This window comes from Armigeres subalbatus, chromosome 3, assembly GCF_024139115.2.
Source record: "Armigeres subalbatus isolate Guangzhou_Male chromosome 3, GZ_Asu_2, whole genome shotgun sequence".
Lineage (NCBI taxonomy): Eukaryota > Metazoa > Arthropoda > Insecta > Diptera > Culicidae > Armigeres > Armigeres subalbatus.
Genome location: NC_085141.1, coordinates 273,544,423 through 273,562,580, shown reverse-complemented (window position 1 = coordinate 273,562,580; position 18,158 = coordinate 273,544,423). Strand labels below are relative to the sequence as shown.

The 18,158-nt window shown below is 41.2% G+C and overlaps 1 protein-coding gene across 18 annotated transcripts in view; it reads left to right on the top strand.

Moving 5' to 3' along the window:
* The window catches only part of LOC134219839 (uncharacterized), a 235,905-nt gene that overhangs the window by 211,512 nt on the left and 6,235 nt on the right, over positions 1-18,158 (top strand). For all 18 annotated transcript variants that reach the window (XM_062698716.1, XM_062698720.1, XM_062698715.1 and 15 more), the window contains 2 exons: positions 6,131-6,275; positions 6,791-7,206. In XM_062698716.1, the coding sequence (XP_062554700.1) occupies positions 6,131-6,275; positions 6,791-7,206 (561 nt within the window). The remainder of the gene's footprint in view (positions 1-6,130; positions 6,276-6,790; positions 7,207-18,158) is intronic.

The window sequence follows — 18,158 nt, the reverse complement described above, 5'->3', positions numbered from 1 at the left end:
AAAAAAATAAACGAAAAAAAAAATCTAAATTAATTTCAGAGCATTTTTAATACATGACATAAATGAGTTTAATGCTCCTTGAATTCATAACATGTAGATCTTTATCAATAAAAAAATGAAGAATTGGAGCACACGCAGGATAACAACAAAAAACGGCGCTTATTAAGCCCAAATTGTCTGTTTCGCTGATGTTATTGGAAGTAATGAGCATGTTATTAATAATGGAACACATGAGGAAGGGTCGTTTGGTCAAAACCGATTTGACCGAAAGCCATTTGGCTGAATGCCACTAGACCGAAAAAAATATGGTCAAAACCCATCTGGCCGTAAGGGTCATTTAGCCGAAAGGGTCGTTTGACCAAAATGGTCATTTGGCCCAAAGGGTCGTTTGGCCGAAGGGGTCGTTTGGCCGAAACGGTCATTTGGCCGAATAGGACATTCTCACTTTTCAAATGTCCTATTCGCCAAATGACACTGTCGGCCAAACGACCCTTTCGGCCAAAATAACTCTTTCGGCAAAACAACCCTTTCGGCCAAATGATTCTTTCGGTCAAATGACCCTTTCGGCCAAACGATCCTTTCAGCCAAACGACCCTTTCGGCCAAATGACCATTTCGGCCAAATTACATTTTCGACCAAACGAGCCTTTCGGTCAAACGACCCATTCGGCCAAATGACCCTTTCGGCCAAACGACCCTTTCGGCCAAATGACTTTCAGCCTAATGGTCTGTTCGGTCAAATGGTGTATTCGGCCAAACAACTTGTCCGAAGTCCGATTGTGCTCAAATTTGGCAGGGGTACTTTTTTAGTAGATGAGACTTTTGTGCGCTACCCGTTTTTGTAATTCGATGTTCAAAATTTTCCGATAGGGTTTCTTACCCCATTAAACATGCATACTACTGCATTATTTAATAGATATTTATGACAGGAAGCAACTTTTCCTGAATTTCGTGGACCGTGCAATACTGTGATGGGGTTCACTTCTGCTTAAAAATAGCTTTTCTTGGTAAACATCGTTTGAAAAAGCTTTTATTTGATTTAAATTAACGATGTGCAGCACTTATATCTTATATTTTTATATTAGTTCTAGTGAAACGGACAAATAGACAAGATTAAAGTGCGTGAGTTTAGAATTATTGTGTGGTGATTAAGAGCTTCAAGTAATGATTGTTACGAGAACTGTAACGATTTTCAGGTAGGCATTTATTTGATTATACCGTTTTGTAAAAGGGGCCGTCCAGAAACCACGTGGTCATATATGAGGGGAGGGGGCTTTGGAAAATGACCATGATAAGCCACATGGTGGGAGGGGGGTGTTGCTATCGAACCACGTGGTTTTTTTACATGAAAAACTTTTGGTAGCTGTGTAAAAAATACAAATCATTAAAATTTAATGATTTAATCATTAAACGCAAAACGCATCTTAGGGCCGATGCCCACGTAGCGTCTTTTCAACTCAGCGTTCATATCTGCGCTATTTGACCATCTTAGCCTTAGATCCTTTTTCCATAAAAAAATAAACGAAAGAACAGGTTGCGATTCAGTCTCAAAAAGGAAAAAGGACGGGAAAAATGGGAAAATATAAAAAAATTCCGTCGCGCCACGACACCGCCGCAGATGGTTTATAGCATAACGCTGCTGACACTTTTGCATCAGCGGACTGCAGCTACAAATTTGAAAAATATTCATGTTTTTACAATATTCCAAGAAAAATCTTCAAAAGAATTTCTTGTGGATATTCAGGAAAAATCCAGTAAAGAAATTTCCTGTGAAAACTTTGACATTACTTCATATCATCCTGATAAAGTGCTGGCATTCAGAATGATTTGGGAACAATTCTCTCTGAAAAATTTTGCATGTCAATTTTGCTACAAATTGTTAATGAAAAAAAAACAAAACATCTCCAGTGTAAATTGCGAAAAAAATTCCTTAAAACTCTGAAAAAAATTCCATGTGAATTCTGTCTGAAAATTCAAAATAGTCCCGTGGGAAATCCATATAATTTTCGGTGGAAAAAAATGTTCAAATTTTCATATATTTTTTTTACATTCCAATGAAATTTTCTACGACAAGTTCTTTCGAATCTTCACCAGAAATTCTCCTTTATTTCCAAAAGAAGTTTTTCGAACATTTTAAGGAGTGCTTTTCAAAATGTTAGTCTCCAGTTAGCTTTGCGAGAAAAAGTGTAGGGTTGCCAACCCGGAGATGACGAGTTCGATTCTCGTTCCTGTATAGTGTATCCATCATACTAGCTAAACAAGATATATAATCGTGCAATGGCTTGCATATAAAAGCTTTCAATTTATAACTAAGGAAATGCTAATAGAATATACTAAGTTGAAAAGCAGACCAACTTCTAGTTGGAATATGGAGCCATAGAAGAAGAGAAAACTTCTAAATTTTTCAATAAAAACTCTTCTGAATTTCCGAAAGATATTAAACAACCAATGCCACATGAAACACTTTGATATTTCCGTTGATATTTTGTTTTTGGATTTTTTTTTCAAATTTGGAATTTTGAAATGAAAATTTTTCGGAATACTTTTTTACGCTCTTTGTGAATTCTATCACATTTTTTTAAATTTTCCAAGTATTTTTTTATTCGAGGCATTATTTAGAATTTCCACGGAAGAGTCTATGGATTATCTTCAAAAAATTCTTTGGATTTTCAAAAAATAAATCTTTAGAATTCTCGAGATTCTTGTTTTTTTTAATTTGTACCATAAATTCTTCCAAAATTTCATCGGGAATTCATTCTTCTTCGGGAAGTCATTTTTATTTCTTTGTAGGTTCAGATAAACATTGCTTTAAATCTTCACCATGCAAAGATGCACAGAGAATGATTTAGAAATTTTAAGGTATTTTTATATCAGAAAATCTTTAAAATTTTGATTTAATTTTTTAAGGAATTCCTTCAAAAGTACAATTTTTTCGTTATTTTCACTTGTAAAAACATCGGAATTTCCTCGGGAAATTCATTATTGGTGTTTCAGATGAACTTTTTTCGATTTTCTACTGGAAAATCTTTGGAATTTCCATCGGAAATATTTTGGCATATTCCGAATAATTTGTTTTGGATACAGATGAAAATGCTGAAAATGTCTATGATCTTGTCTCCTATGGAAAATGTCTTTTGGAAAACGAAAAATAATTCCATTGGAAATTTAAAAGAATTTCCTTTGAAGATTCATTAAAGTTGCCCAGAATTTTGAAAAAAAATCTTTAGAGGTTCTGTAAAAAAGTAAGCTGGATTTTTTTTCTAATTTATACTGAAACCGGTTAATATCTGTTAATATTGGAATGTAAACTAATTTGATGATTCTGAAAGCAAACCTGGAATTTCTACAGGAATGCTACTCAAAAGAAACAACAGTAGGAGGTTTTATTTGCATCTCTAAGATTACATATCAACTTTTTGATTCTCTGACAAACTTTTTGTTGTAAGAGTTCAGTTCAGATGCTTCGCTGAGGTTAATATATCTTAAGAATTTCCAGTACCTCCAGAGCTACGGAAGGTCCCAAATACTCTTAGGAATCTATAGGAATATCCAGTGATGAAATTTTGAATTATTTTAAAAAAATCACTGATAAAAAAAATTAAAAAAAATTAATAATATAGGGATATTTTGGAAAATTTCTAAACCATTTTTTTGTATCCTCCTGATGCATCGAAGGTGTACGAGTTCTAGATATCCTAATACACGATACACATTACAACATGATAACATCATCAAAATGTTCGAATTCATGAAAATTTATAATTTCCATGCTGGGTTTAGTTTGATTTTAAATCAGTTGAAATTGTCCATCTTCAAAATTGATCGGTTTAACCATATGTTTTAGTTACATAAGGTTTTTTTATTTTTCTACTTGAGGAAAAACCACGTGGTCATAGGGGGGAGGGGGGTCTGCCAAATGACCACGATAAGCCACATGGGGGGAGGGGGGTTGAAAATCTTCAAATATATGACCACGTGGTTTCTGGATGGCCCCAAAGTGGAAAGATTCACTCCGGCTCAGTGGTGTAGCAACGGATAGCGAATATTCGAAATCTACATTTTAATTTTTTATAATTAGGAGTGAAAAAAATGGTTGAAAAATATTGGGTATCGTGCGAAATAAATGGGAACTGGTACCATCCAACGAAAATGTTGAGAACCGCTGCACTACTGAACAATAAATCAAATGAAATGAAACATTTTTCGACCATCTCAATCTTGAGATTATGTTGGGTACTTAACGCACAAGGGAGTTCTTGAGAAAATCATCGGCCACATAGAGGCACAGTACGAGGACCTCTCGTGCATAGTGCTGCACAATGGGGTTTTGTTCGATCCTATCTATCGTAGCTGGTATACGCTAGTGAAACACGGTGTGTATCAGTGGGGAACACTGAATGGCTGCAGGTGGTCATAAACAGACGCCTTTGGAACTTAGTTTTTGCCTCGTGTTCTCACAAATGGATCTTAATACACCAAGTTCCATCGTCGTTGTCACCAGAAGTCGATAGCAAATTAAATTCGGGAACGGAAATAGGACTGGGTTGGCCACACCTAACGTAGAGGCGAGTACGAAATCTGTCAACAAGCATTTAACTAGATCCTAGCTTGACATCACAACAGAGGGAGCGTAGACTTCATGAAGAAATAAATAAAGTAGACCAGAATCTTATCTGACAACAGGTTAGGGCAATAGCTAGACATCGCCCAGCATGGAGATAGTTCAAATCGAGTCTTTGCACCACTCGAGGTGCACAGGAACCCTTATTTGAATCACAAAACAACACCAACAAAAAGTCCTTTGGAACCGTTTGTTGTTGAATATGTTTTTTTTGCCTTTCTCGTTTTTATCAAAGTAACACTCATTAAACAATTCTAAAATAATTAAATATTTTTTTCTTCCAATCAAATATTTAGTAAGACAAGGAAGTATTGCAAATTTTTCAGTTGAAGGGAACATTAACACTAAATATTCACAGACCTAGTTCTGAACTAACAAATACGTACTAGCGCACGTACTTTTGTCAGCGTTTCGTTATTGTATTCATTAGGTTAGGACTCACAGCACACGCCATACAAAAAAACACTCACTCGTTTAAAGCATTCATCTTATCGTCTCAGATTGTATCCATCCCCGCGGGAACATAGAACATAGCGAATCATCACAGTCTTGTGAGTTTATCCTTATGTTTTCTATTTGTACTGATCTACTACTCGGCGACTGCGGTAATGCTTGATTTGAAAAGTCCTAGCCAAGGATAGACAATACGCGTTGCTGCAAGTATCGTCCCAATCCTGCTTCACTATCTTTTATATCACAGAATGAAATGAAAACAATCTTCCGCTTAGTTTGTGTTAATTATTTAGCGCGGGGGAGAGTCGCATTACGAATTCCAATATCGTCCTGCCACTGCAGCGCATCTTGTGTAGTAAGTAGGTTGTAAGCAACTCCCATCAACATTGTTTGTCTCATTTGGAATGCGGTGCGGAGTTGAGCAATCTGACGAAAGCTCGACTTCATTGATGAGTGTGCGATAGGGTGCACGGAGAAAGTTGTTATAGTTAAAACAGAATAAAATACTTCAACTGCAGAATACTTGAAATATAGATATCATTGTTGTGCTGATATTTTCAAGGCCTTTTTTTAAATATTCATGGTTTTGACCGGGTATTAAAAAAATACACGAATTCAATGAAAGCTCTTAAATCTATCTATAGTCTACATACAAATATTGTATTGTTCTCAAATCTATTCAACTTAAAATTTATCTTTTTGTGATGATAATCACGCTCTCTGACTTATACAACATGGCCTTTTTAGGTCACCCTACTATGGCGCCAAGTGCCCCTCTGATTGTGTATTATGTTAAGGGCAATCAACGACCAACTTAGATATCTTAGCGTTCTGTGGACATACGGTTGGATGCGCTAACAAGGGCACTGGATACAAAAATGATAATTGGAAAAATAAACCTTCTCAGTTTAGTGAACAGGCTGTGGATTCCGAACTTGGGGTTGCTTTTCCCTCTATCTTCGTCAAAGACGAGGACTTATCCATTCGATTTATTTTAACGGCTGAGTACAATCGCGATAACAGCAATATCACTTTTTCTTTTGTTTTCGTTTGGCAGTAAAAATCCAGACCAATTAATTGTACGGCGTCAGTCAATCGAAACCAGCCGGATAGCTGCTTATGAGGAACAGTCGCGTGCCATCAGAAGGATCGTCATCCCGGACCAGTACGCGACGACGTTTGAACGCCTGGAGAACAATGTTGTAGGTATAGCGTTGACGGGTGGATATAGATGCTTTATTAGTTTGATCGGCAGAGATGAGGGATTGCAGGAACTGATAATATCTTCCACATCGACTGCGTACAGCATGCTGTGAATATGCTCGGATTATATGGTTAATTTATTAAGATAAAATCAGGTCTGGTGAATGAACTGAAATAGATTGTTAGATGATCCAGTAAAATGATTTATTTGCTCTATTCCGACCACCTGTTCATATAATAAATAATCATAAATTTGCTCCATTAAGCCGACCCATTACGCAATAAGCCACAAGCAGAACGTGTGAATATTCAATAATGGTCATCTCGATGAAATCACATCAGAATGAAATATTCATGCTTCCACAATCCCTTCCACAAGAGTAAAATTTATGCAACACCACATCTTAGCCGATCCATAATGTAAATATTGTAGTAATAATAATCGAAACATGCAGAAACCAAACGGGTGAATTATTAATCACTCACGCACACATCTACACAATCGTCCTTTCAGGCCTTGCTTGTTCTGGAGCAGGACAAAGGCAAACAACAGCCATCCGATGAGGAAGATAACTTGGCATTCAAGCAGGCTCTCTTCAGCAACATCAGCAGAACCGTCGTCGGCACAGGCAACCCTATCCCCGCACTGGCACTGGTCGGTGCTGCCCCGTCCACCAGCTGGCGCCAACAGCATGCGGAAGCGGCACTTGGAAATCGAAGAAACAACTCCTCGCCGCCACCCCTGACGACGCAGGATCCACCGGAGGATAGCTTCCATCAGCCATCAGCCGTTCGGGAAAATGCTGCACGGAGTAGCCAACCGGAATCGTCTTCGTATATTTGCTTATCATCAATTATAAATCATCCCTCGCCGGCAATGTCCAATATTTGTCAAACTTACTCCTGGAGAAAGCTTCGGAAAAGTGCCAGGTACGTAGATTTCTTCTCATGCAGTAATGAATCGTCAGGATTTACATAGGAAATGCGTTTTACGGTTCTTGATTGGTTCCAGCTCATGGGGCTTGAGAGTTCTAAGGAAGTTTTCATCAGACCGGAGATTTGCAACTGCAAAAGTAATCTAGCAGCAGTTTTCTGAGATTTTTCCTGCAAGCAGATTGTTTCAATTAGGGTGAGAGAAAAAAACTGTTTCGTGAACAACAGAACCTAATAAATTGGGAAATGTGGTTTATTCTTTAGCAATGTCATTTCATTATATGAAGAAATTTAAAGACTCGAATTTGTTGCACAATCTGGGTTGCAAATCTTCGGATGAAATTTTTAGGAAAATATCTTTCAATTTTCCAGCGAAAATTCTCTAGAAGTTTCAAGATGAATATTTAAATTTCGCCTTTTTGAAGGAAGGACTGAAGATCCTTTCAAAATTTCAAAGGAAAATTCTTTTGATACTGCAATCTGTATAGAAAATTATATGGAGTTTGCAGGGAAAATTTATTAATTTGTATGTTTTGCCCTAAAATAATGGGGTTTCAATCAAAATGGTGAAAAAAATTTATTAAATAATTCAAACCACATAAACGCAAACTGTTATCATTTACACACTTACAAATATTACATAGCGGCAGCATATCGATTTAAGCCAAAAATGAAAAAAAAGTTTTGTTGAAAAATATCACAAATCCGTATCGTGCGTGCCAGCTCTTTTTTTTGTTTTAAAAAGTTTAAGGGTTTGTGGCGCTAGAAGAAATAAAAGATCATTTCAACCCGAAATTTTCAAATTGTTTGATAAAAATTGAAGTTTGGTCATTTTGAAGTTTGCGATTCGATTTTATGTACATTTACATTACTGACAACCAACTCTGCTCCCTCTGTAGAGAAGTGTTCTTGAAGTAATTTCCGCGGAAACTCCTGTAAAAAATGAGGAAGAGAAAGCAAGAGAATTTGTGGAAGAATTTCCAGGTGCGAAATTTGGGTAGAAGTATCAAGAAAACAAAATATGTAGAGAACTTTTATAAAGAAATTCTGTAAATGTTTCTGTGGTGATTGTCGGGAAAACTTATACATACAATTTTATACAATTACAATATACAATTTGTAAAGGAATTTTGGTGTGCATTCCAGGGATTTCCTAGTTAATTTCTGGAGGGATTGCTGAATTAATTTCTGGAGGAATTCGCATTCGAATTTCCATGAGTATACATAGAAAAACTTCCAGATATATTTCCAGAAGAATCCACGGAGGTGGGTGGGAGTTACGTTAGAAATTTTATGTGAGATTCGAAAGGAGTTCAGTTTCAGTTTCTGGAGAATTCTCGAAGTACTTTATGAAGAGTTCTTGGATGAATTTCTGAAGGACCTCCAGTGAGAATTTCGGATGAAATTCCTTGAGGAAAAACTGGTGTACATACTTAAGGAAAATCCGAAAAATAAAAAAAATAGGTTACTGCAGGAATTCACGGTGAAATTCGTAATAGCTCCTATAGAATATTTTTTTGAAGGGAAGAAATTTTTTAAAGGGATTTTAGAGGAATTACTTTGGGAACTTCCGGTAGAATTGCTGCAGGAATCTAGAGAAGAGAGGTTTTCGTATAAACCGGATGAAGGAATTTAGAAAGAAATTTCAGAGAAAATTCTTAATTGAATTTGTTTACATTTGAGTTGCTGCAACCAAATCGGTCTGACTTGTGCGGCTAGGGGAGGAACTTGCGGACGAAATCCTGCAGGAATTTCCACATGAAGTCCTGGATAAATTTCAAACGGCATCCGGTAGAAACTTCCGGACGACATCCTGAAGAAACTTCTGCACGAAATCCTGAACGAACTTCCGGATGACATCCTGGTGGAACCTCCGGACGACGTCCTGAAGGTACTCCTGGACAAAATTCTGGAGGAACTTCCAGACGAAATCCTGGAGGAACTTCCAGACGACATTCTGGAAGAACTTCCACATGAAATCCTGCAGTAACTTCCACATGAAATCTTGGAGAAAACTCCGGACGAAATCCAGGAGGAACTTTCGAACGAAGTCCTAGCGGAACTTCTGGACGACATCGTGGAGGAACTTCCGGACGACATCCTGAAGGAACTTCCAGACGACATCCTGGAGGAACTTTCGGACTAAACATGGAGAATCTTCCGGACGAAACCCTGGAATTCCTGGAAAAACTTCCGAACAGAATCCTGGAGAAACATCCACATGAAATTCTGGAGGAACTTTCGGCAGAAATCCTGGAAGAACTTCCAGACGACATCCTGGAGGCTCTTCCGCATGAAATTCTGGAAGATGGCGAAATCCTGGAGAATCTTCCGTACGAAGTCCTGGAAGAACTTCCGGACGATATCTTGGAGGAACTTCCAGACGACATTCTGAAGGAACTTTAGAACGAAATCCTGGAGGAACTTCCGAACGAAATCATGGAGGAACTTCCGGACGAAATGCTGTAGGAACTTCCAGACGAAATCCTGAAGAAACTACCAGACGAAATCCTGAAGGAACTTTCGGACGATATCCTGGAGGAACTTCCGGACGACATCCTGGAGGAACTCACGGACGACATGCTGAAGGAACTCCGGGACAAAATTCTAGAGAAACTTCCGGACGAAATCCTGAAGGAACTTTCGGTAGATATCCTGGAGGCTCTTCCGCATGAAATTCTGGAAGATGGCGAAATCCTGGAGAATCTTCCGTACGAAGTCCTGGAAGAACTTCCGGACGATATCTTGGAGGAACTTCCAGACGACATCCTGGAGGAAGTTTCGAACGAAATCCTGGAGGAACTTCCGAACGAAATCCTGGAGGAACTTCTGGACGAAATGTTGTAGGAACTTCCAGACGAAATCCTGAAGAAACTACCAGACGAAATCCTGAAGGAACTTTCGGACGATATCCTGGAGGAACTTCCAGACGACATCCTGGAGGCTCTTCCGCATGAAATTCTAGAAAATGGCGAAATCCTGGAGAATCTTTCGTACGAAGTCCTGGAAGAACATCCGGACGATATCTTGGAGGAACTTCCAGACGAAATCCTGGAGGAACTCACGGACGACATGCTGAAGGAACTCCGGGACAAAATTCTAGAGAAACTTCCGGACGAAATCCTGGAGGAACTTCCAGACGACATCTTGGAGGAACTTCTGGACGAAGTCCTGGAGGAATTTCCAGACGACATTCTGGAGAAACTTTCGAACGATATCCTGGACGAAATTCCACAAGAAATCCTGGAGAAAACTCCGGACGAAATCCTTGAAGAACTTCCGCACGAAATCTTGGAGGAATTTTCGCATGAAATCTTAGAGGAACTTCTGAAGGAACTCCTGGAGGTATTCCCGGGCGAAATCCTGGAGGAACTTCCAGACGACATCCTGGAAAAAACTGCGGACGAAATAATGAAGGAACATCCACAAGAAATCCTGGATGAACTTCCAAACGGCATCCTGAAGAAACTTTCGGACGACATCCTGAAGAAACTTTTGCACGAAATCCTGGACGAACTTCCGCACGAAATCTTGGAGGAACTTCTGAAGGAATTCCTCGAAAAACTTCCGGAATTACAGCGTTTGATAGATTTATTTGTATCATGGTGTTCACGTAATTGGTGTATCAAAATGTACCGTAATTAGTTTTAGTCGGAAGAAAGATGTCATTGAATTCCCATACATGTACATGTACCCCTGGGGGTACCTTCGCCGGCCCCAGGGGGTACCTCGCTCAAAAATGCATAATGGCGGATGTATTACAATTTTAATCAAAACTTGTTGATAAAGTTTTGGTAGTTGTATATTTTTTTTATTTCAGAATTTTGTCTTGTACAGTCTACACGTTCAGAACCCTCCTTTCAAAAGACATGAAGGTTTTTTCTGAAACGCTATTTTGCTTCGTTGCAAGAGGATTGTAATCATTCTTCTACGCTTCTCGAAAGCATCCATCCAAGCAGCTTGGAGACTCATTTCAAAAGGATCAGAAGCCTCCTTTTAAGAGGCCCGGAAGCCTCCTTTCAAGAGGCCCGGAAGCCTCCTTTCAAGAGGCCCGGAAGCCTCCTTTCAAGAGGCCCGGAAGCCTCCTTTCAAGAGGCCCGGAAGCCTCCTTTCAAGAGGCCCGGAAGCCTCCTTTCAAGAGGCCCGGAAGCCTCCTTTCAAGAGGCCCGGAAGCCTCCTTTCAAGAGGCCCGGAAGCCTCCTTTCAAGAGGCCCGGAAGCCTCCTTTCAAGAAGCCCGAAAGCCTCCTTTCAAGAGGCCCGGAAGCCTCCTTTCAAGAGGCCCAGGCCTCCTTTCAAGAGGCCCGGAAGCCTCCTTTCAAGAGGCCCGGAAGCCTCCTTTCAAGAGGCCCGAAGCCTTCTTTCAAGAGGCCCGGAAGCCTCCTTTCAAGAGGCCCAGGCCTCCTTTCAAGAGGCCCCAGCCTCCTTTCAAGAGACCAGAAGCCTCCTTTCAAGAGGCCCAAGCCTCTTTCAAGAGGCTCAGAAGCCTCCTTTCAAGAGGCTTGGAAGCCTCCTTTCAAGAGGCTCAGGCCTCCCTTTCAAGAGGCTCAGCCTCCTTTCAAGAGGCTCAGAGCCTCCTTTCAAGAGGCTCAGGCCTCCCTTTCAAGAGGCTCAGAAGCCTCCTTTCAAGAGGCTCAGGCCTCCTTTCAAGAGGCTCAGAGCCTCCTTTCAAGAGGCTCAGAGCCTCCTTTCAAGAGGCTCAGGAAGCCTCCTTTCAAGAGGCTCAGAAGCCTCCTTTCAAGAGGCCTCAGAAGCCTCCTTCAAGAGGCTCAGAAGCCTCCTTTCAAGAGGCTCAGGCCTCCTTTCAAGAGGCTCAGAAGCCTCCTTTCAAGAGGCTCAGCCTCCTTTCAAGAGGCCTCAGAAGCCTCCTTTCAAGAGGGCTCAGCCTCCTTTCAAGAGGCTCAGGCCTCCTTCAAGAGGCTCAGAAGCCTCCTTTCCAAGAGGCTCAGGCCTCCTTTCAAGAGGCCTCAAGCCTCCTTTCAAGAGGCTCAGAAGCCTCCTTTCAAGAGGCTCAGAAGCCTCCTTTCAAGAGGCTCAGAAGCCTCCTTCAAGAGGCTCAGAGCCTCCTTTCAAGAGGCTCAGGAAGCCTCCTTTCAAGAGGCTCAGAAGCCTCCTTTCAAGAGGCTCAGAAGCGTCCTTTCAAGAGGCTCAGGGAGCGTCCTTTCAAGTGGCTCAGGAGCGTCCTTTCAAGTGGCTCAGGGCGTCCTTTCAAGAGGCTCAGAGCCTCCTTTCAAGAGGCTCAGGCCTCCTTTCAAGAGGCTCAGGAAGCCTCCTTTCAAGAGGCTCAGAGCCTCCTTTCAAGAGGCTCAGAAGCCTCCTTTCAAGAGGCTCAGGCCTCCTTTCGAGAGGCTCAGAAGCCTCCTTTCAAGAGGCTCAGAAGCCTCCTTTCAAGAGGCTCAGAAGCCTCCTTTCAAGAGGCCTCAGGCCTCCTTTCAAGAGGCTCAGAAGCCTCCTTTCAAGAGGCTCAGAAGCCTCCTTTCAAGAGCTCAGAAGCCTCCTTTCAAGAGGCTCAGAAGCCTCCTTTCAAGAGGCTCAGGCCTCCTTTCAAAAAGCTCGGAAGCCTCCTTTCAAGAGGCTCAGAAGCCTCCTTTCAAGAGGCTCAGGCCTCCTTTCAAGAGGCTCAGGCCTCCCTTTCAAGAGGCTCAGAGCCTTCTTTCAAGAGGCTCAGGCCTCCTTTCAGAGGCTCAGAAGCCTCCTTTCAAGAGGCTCAGAGCCTCCTTTCAAGAGGCTCAGAGCCTCCTTTCAAGAGGCTCAGAGCCTCCTTTCAAGAGGCTCAAGCCTCCTTTCAAGAGGCTCGGAAGCCTCCTTTCAAGAGGCTCAGAGCCTCCTTTCAAGAGCTCAGCCCTCCTTTCAAGAGGCTCAGGAGCCTCCCTTTCAAGAGCTCAAGCCTCTTTCAAGAGGCTCAGAAGCCTCCTTTCAAGAGGCTCCAGCCTCCTTTCAAGAGCTCAGGAAGCCTCCTTTCAAGAGGCTCAGGCCTCCTTTCAAGAGGCTCAGAAGCCTCCTTTCAAGAGGCTCAGCCTCCTTTCAAGAGGCTCAAGCCTCCTTTCAAGAGGCTCAGAAGCCTCCTTTCAAGAGGCTCAGAGCCTCCTTTCAAGAGGCTCAGGAAGCCTCCTTTCAAGAGGCTCAGAAGCCTCCTTCAAGAGGCTCAGAAGCCTCCTTTCAAGAGGCTCAAGCCTCCTTTCAAGAGGCCTCAGGCCTCCTTTCAAGAGGCTCAGCCCTCCTTTCAAGAGGCTCAGAAGCCTCCTTTCAAGAGGCCTCAGAAGCCTCCTTTCAAGAGGCTCAGAAGCCCCCTTTCAAGAGGCTCAGAGCCCCCTTTCAAGAGGCTCAGAAGCCCCTTTCAAGAGGCTCAGGCCCCCTTTCAAGAGGCTCAGGCCCCCTTTCAAGAGGCTCAGGCCTCCTTTCAAGAGGCTCAGGCCTCCTTACAAGAGGCTCATAAGCCTCCTTTCAAGAGGCTTGGAAGCCTCCTTTCAAGAGGCTTGGAAGCCTCCTTTCAAGAGGCTCGGAAGCCTCCTTTCAAGAGGCTCGGAAGCCTCCTTTCAAGAGGCTCGGAAGCCTCCTTTCAAGAGACTCGGAAGCCTCCTTTCAAGAGGCTCTGAAGCCTCCTTTAAAAAACCTCGGAAGCCTCCTTTCGAGAGGCTCGGAAGCATCTTTTCAAGAGCTCGGAATTCTGAATATTTTAAACAACTTTATGGAGAGCAAATATCTCGTTAATTTCCAGTTACATTTTCTATTTTTTATTTATCTTAGGAGTTACACTTATTCTCGTAACAGCAAAAAAAAAATAGGGGGTACCTCAATTAATGCAAAAGTGCGAAGGGGTACCTCTCAAGAAAAAGGTTGAGAACCGCTGCCATACAGTATTGATAGTGTACCACTGGCCAGAGTCTCTGAAGTTTGGGATTTAGAAGTGATTCTAGATGAAAAATTAACGTTTCAAAGTCAATATTTGGTTCATAATGCGTTGCTAATGAATTTCGCGACCCATACTGCTTGAGAGCCTTTTATTACGCACTCGTGCGCTTCATACTGGACACATGCAGCGTGGTATGGAGCCCACACGTTGCAAGCTGGATAACTAGAATTGAATCTGTTCAATCAAAATTTGTTAGATTTGCGTTGAGATTCCTTCCTTGGTCGAATAGATTCGAGCTTCCTCCTTATGCTGACCGATGCCAACTTTTGGGAATGGAACCGTTGTGGAAAAGGCGAATGAATAAATAAATAAATAAATAAATAAATGAATAAATAAATAAATAAATAAATAAATAAATAAATAAATAAATAAATAAATAAATAAATAAATAAATAAATAAATAAATAAATAAATAAATAAATAAATAAATAAATAAATAAATAAATACATAAATAAATAAATACATAAATAAATAAATAAATAACCCAAGCAGCACAACTTGTTTCACTACTGAACATTACACTGTGTTGCAACTATTCGGAAATTAAAAATCTTTGCGTATGTGCCATCAAATATAACTCTCTTGCAATCTAAAAAGCGGAAGAGGTGGAGCCTACGGAAACATCCTTCGATTGCAGTAAAATTGCAATAATGTTGCAAAATAGTACAGCGGAAAAAAATTAAATAAAAATATAAAACTGGATTCGATTTATGGATCTTGTGATTGATAGTCCTTCACTCTACCACAGCACCATTCAACACTGTGACTGCATGTTGACTTGACAGAAGGGATTGCATGTTGACTCGCCATAAAAACCATACGATTAAGAAGTTTTGTACTCGGGTTTTCTGTTACTTGATTGCACCATCACCGGAAAAAATGTGAGTTGTCAAAACGTTGAACGATGCTAAATTAAACATGAAGACACATTCAACTTAATTTACACAACCAAATACATTTTGAAAGACGCATTGAAGTTACATGGTAAAAAATATGCAACTTGATGATTTTGTTTCGTGTTTGCAGCATAAAGTGCAGTATTCTTTGGTTGTTTGTTTCCAAATGTCAAACACGTACTACATTGCAGTGGTAATGAAACATTGATCACAACTCGAACGTTGTTTACATCTTGATGCAACTTTTTCGTGCTTTGATGTTTTTCCAATGCCTTTAATGAAACTGAATAGAAACAAGGTGCTTTTTGGAAGATGTTGCGTGTGCTACTTGGGAAATAAATAAATAAATGAAATTCTGGTGGGACTTCCGGACGAAATCCTGGAGGAACTTCCGGACGACATCCTGGTGGAACTGCCGGACGAAATCCTGGAGGAACTTCAGACGGCATTCTGGAGGATCTTCCACATGAAATCCAGCAGGAACTTCCATATGAAATCTTGAAGAAAACTCCAGACAACATCCAGGAGGAACTTTCAAACGAAGTCCTGGCGGAACTTCCGGACGACAATTTTTCGCGTTCTACTCGGTCTAGTCCTCGAGGGCGGATCTAGCTACTCCGACAGAGAATTCCCCGGCGATGGAGTTTCTCCCACACCGAAGCCAACCAGCCGGGTGCCAAGGTCAGTCCAGCGATTCCGGTGGAACAGGGCGTCCGGTTCACTGGTGCCCTGACTACCCGTCGCTGGTGGTATTTCGTCGCGATCTACTCAGTCTAGTCCCCGGCGGTGGATCTAGCCTACACCGACGGAGAGTTCCCCGACAAAAGAATTTCTCCCGGTACCGATTCTCTTTGGTCGTAGCGCCATTTCTTTTGCAAAACTGATGATATGCGCGATACTACCCTGTCGACCGCATTCCAAGTGCTTTCCTCTCGACACATTTCCTCAACGACGTTCTCCAAGCTTAAACCGGTTATTTCCCTTCGTAGTGCCTCAAACCTCGGACATACGAAGACCACGTGCTCCGGCGTCTCTTCGTCGTTCTCACAGTTCGGACAGAACGGTGAGTTGGCATGCCCGAACCGATGCAGATACTTCCTGAAGCATCCGTGGCCCGACAGGAACTGCGTCAGGTGGAAGTTTACCTCGCCATGCTTTCTATTTATCCACGTTGCCAGGTTCGGAATAAGAAGGTGGGTCCACCTTCCTTTCTCCGTACTGTCCCACTCCTGTTGCCATCTCGCCATCGAACGGATTCTCATTCTGGTGTCTCTCCGCTGATAACACTCGATATCTTCCTCCAGTGCGATGCAGATGGGTAACATCCCGGCAATAACGCATGCTGCCTCCGACGATATTGTTCTATACGCGCTTGCAACCCGTATGGCCATCAACCGGAACACACTTTTTAGTCTTTCACGGTTCCGCTTGGTTTGCAGTGCTTTCCCCCAAGCAGGAACTCCATACCGCAGTATCGATGACGAGACACTAGCTAGCAGACGCCTCGTGCTGCTTCTTGGTCCGCCAACGTTTGGCATGATCCTCGTTATCGCGTTCATTGCCTTCGCCGACTTTTCACAGGCGTAGTCGACATGGCTGTTGAAGTTCATCCGGTCATCAATCATCACTCCCAGGTGCTTCAGTGACCGTTTCGATGGAATTTCATGCCCTTTGATTACGATCTCCATCCGTTGGATTGCTTTGCAGTTGCTGACTAATAGCACCTCCGTTTTTTGGTGAGCTATCTGTAGCTTGACTCCATTCATCCAACTCTCGATTGTGGTTATCGCCTCCGTCACAGACGCCTCCACTTCTTCGAGTGTCTCGCCCATCACTGTTAGTGACACGTCGTCCGCAAAACCCACGATTCTCACTTTCCTGGGCAGCTGCAGAGCACATGTCTGTCTGTCCGTGTGTATGTATGTGTGTATGTGTGTGCACAAAAGCTAAGAAAAACTTTAGACAACTTTTCATATAGTAATTCTTAACCAATTTTCTCGCAACAAGTTTTATTCGACAGGGGACAAAGCCTTGTTGATCACTATTGAATTTGATAACGATCGGTCATTGCGTTTAAAACTTATGAAGAAAATGGTACATCGAACCATATAAGCCCAATATAAGGTTGGTGTCTTAACTAAATGCGAGAAAGGCACCACCAACGCTAGGTGGATTAATCTGGGTTTTTTAAATAACTCCGATTGGGCCAATTTTTAATAGCAAAAAATTAGAAAGTATTTCGCATCGAATGCAACCTGTTGCAAGCAAATCGGATAAGGCTAAATACAAAAAAGTGTGTCTCACTTTTTTTTGTACACACACACATACATGCATACACACATACAGACATCACTTCAATTCGTCAAGCTAAGTCGATTGGTATATAACACTATGGGTCTCCGAGCCTTCTATCAAAAGTTCGGTTTTGGAGTGATCATATAGCCTTTACGTATACTTAGTATACGCGAAAGGCAATTAATAATAAAATGAAAAAAAATTAAAAAAAACTCCTCGGATTTGTTGGAGATTGTTTTGAAAATCCTCAAAATTCTCCAAATTGTATTTTGTTGCCCCCTCAAAATATCATTTTGGGCAAAGGGGAGGGGGGACATAATTATTTCTAAATATATGTATCAGCCTTAGCAAAACATAATTATGTACAACATTTTCTACAGAATAAAAAATTTAAAATTTACTACAAAATAACCAATAAGCAATATAAAAAAGAAATTCTCCATAAAAAATACAAAAAGCAATGAAATTGATACAATTTTCCATAAACGCTTTAAAAAAAGAGGTCATCTATGGAAAAATGCTTAGTTTTATTTAGCTCTTTATTGATTTTTCTTGGAAAGTTTTTAATTTTTAGTCGAAAAAAACTATTATAAATTTATAAAATAAAAATTTACAGTCGACTCTCTACATCTCGATGTTCTATAGGGTTTCTTACCCCATTCCCGGCCTAACATGCATGCGACTGCATTATTTAATTGATATTTATGACAGGAAGCAACTTTTCCTAAATTTCGTGTGCCGTGCAATACTGCAATGGGGTTCACTTCTGCTTAAAAATAGCTTTTCTTGGTAAATATCGTTTGAAAACGCTTTTATTTGATTTTAATTAACGAGGTTCAGCACTAA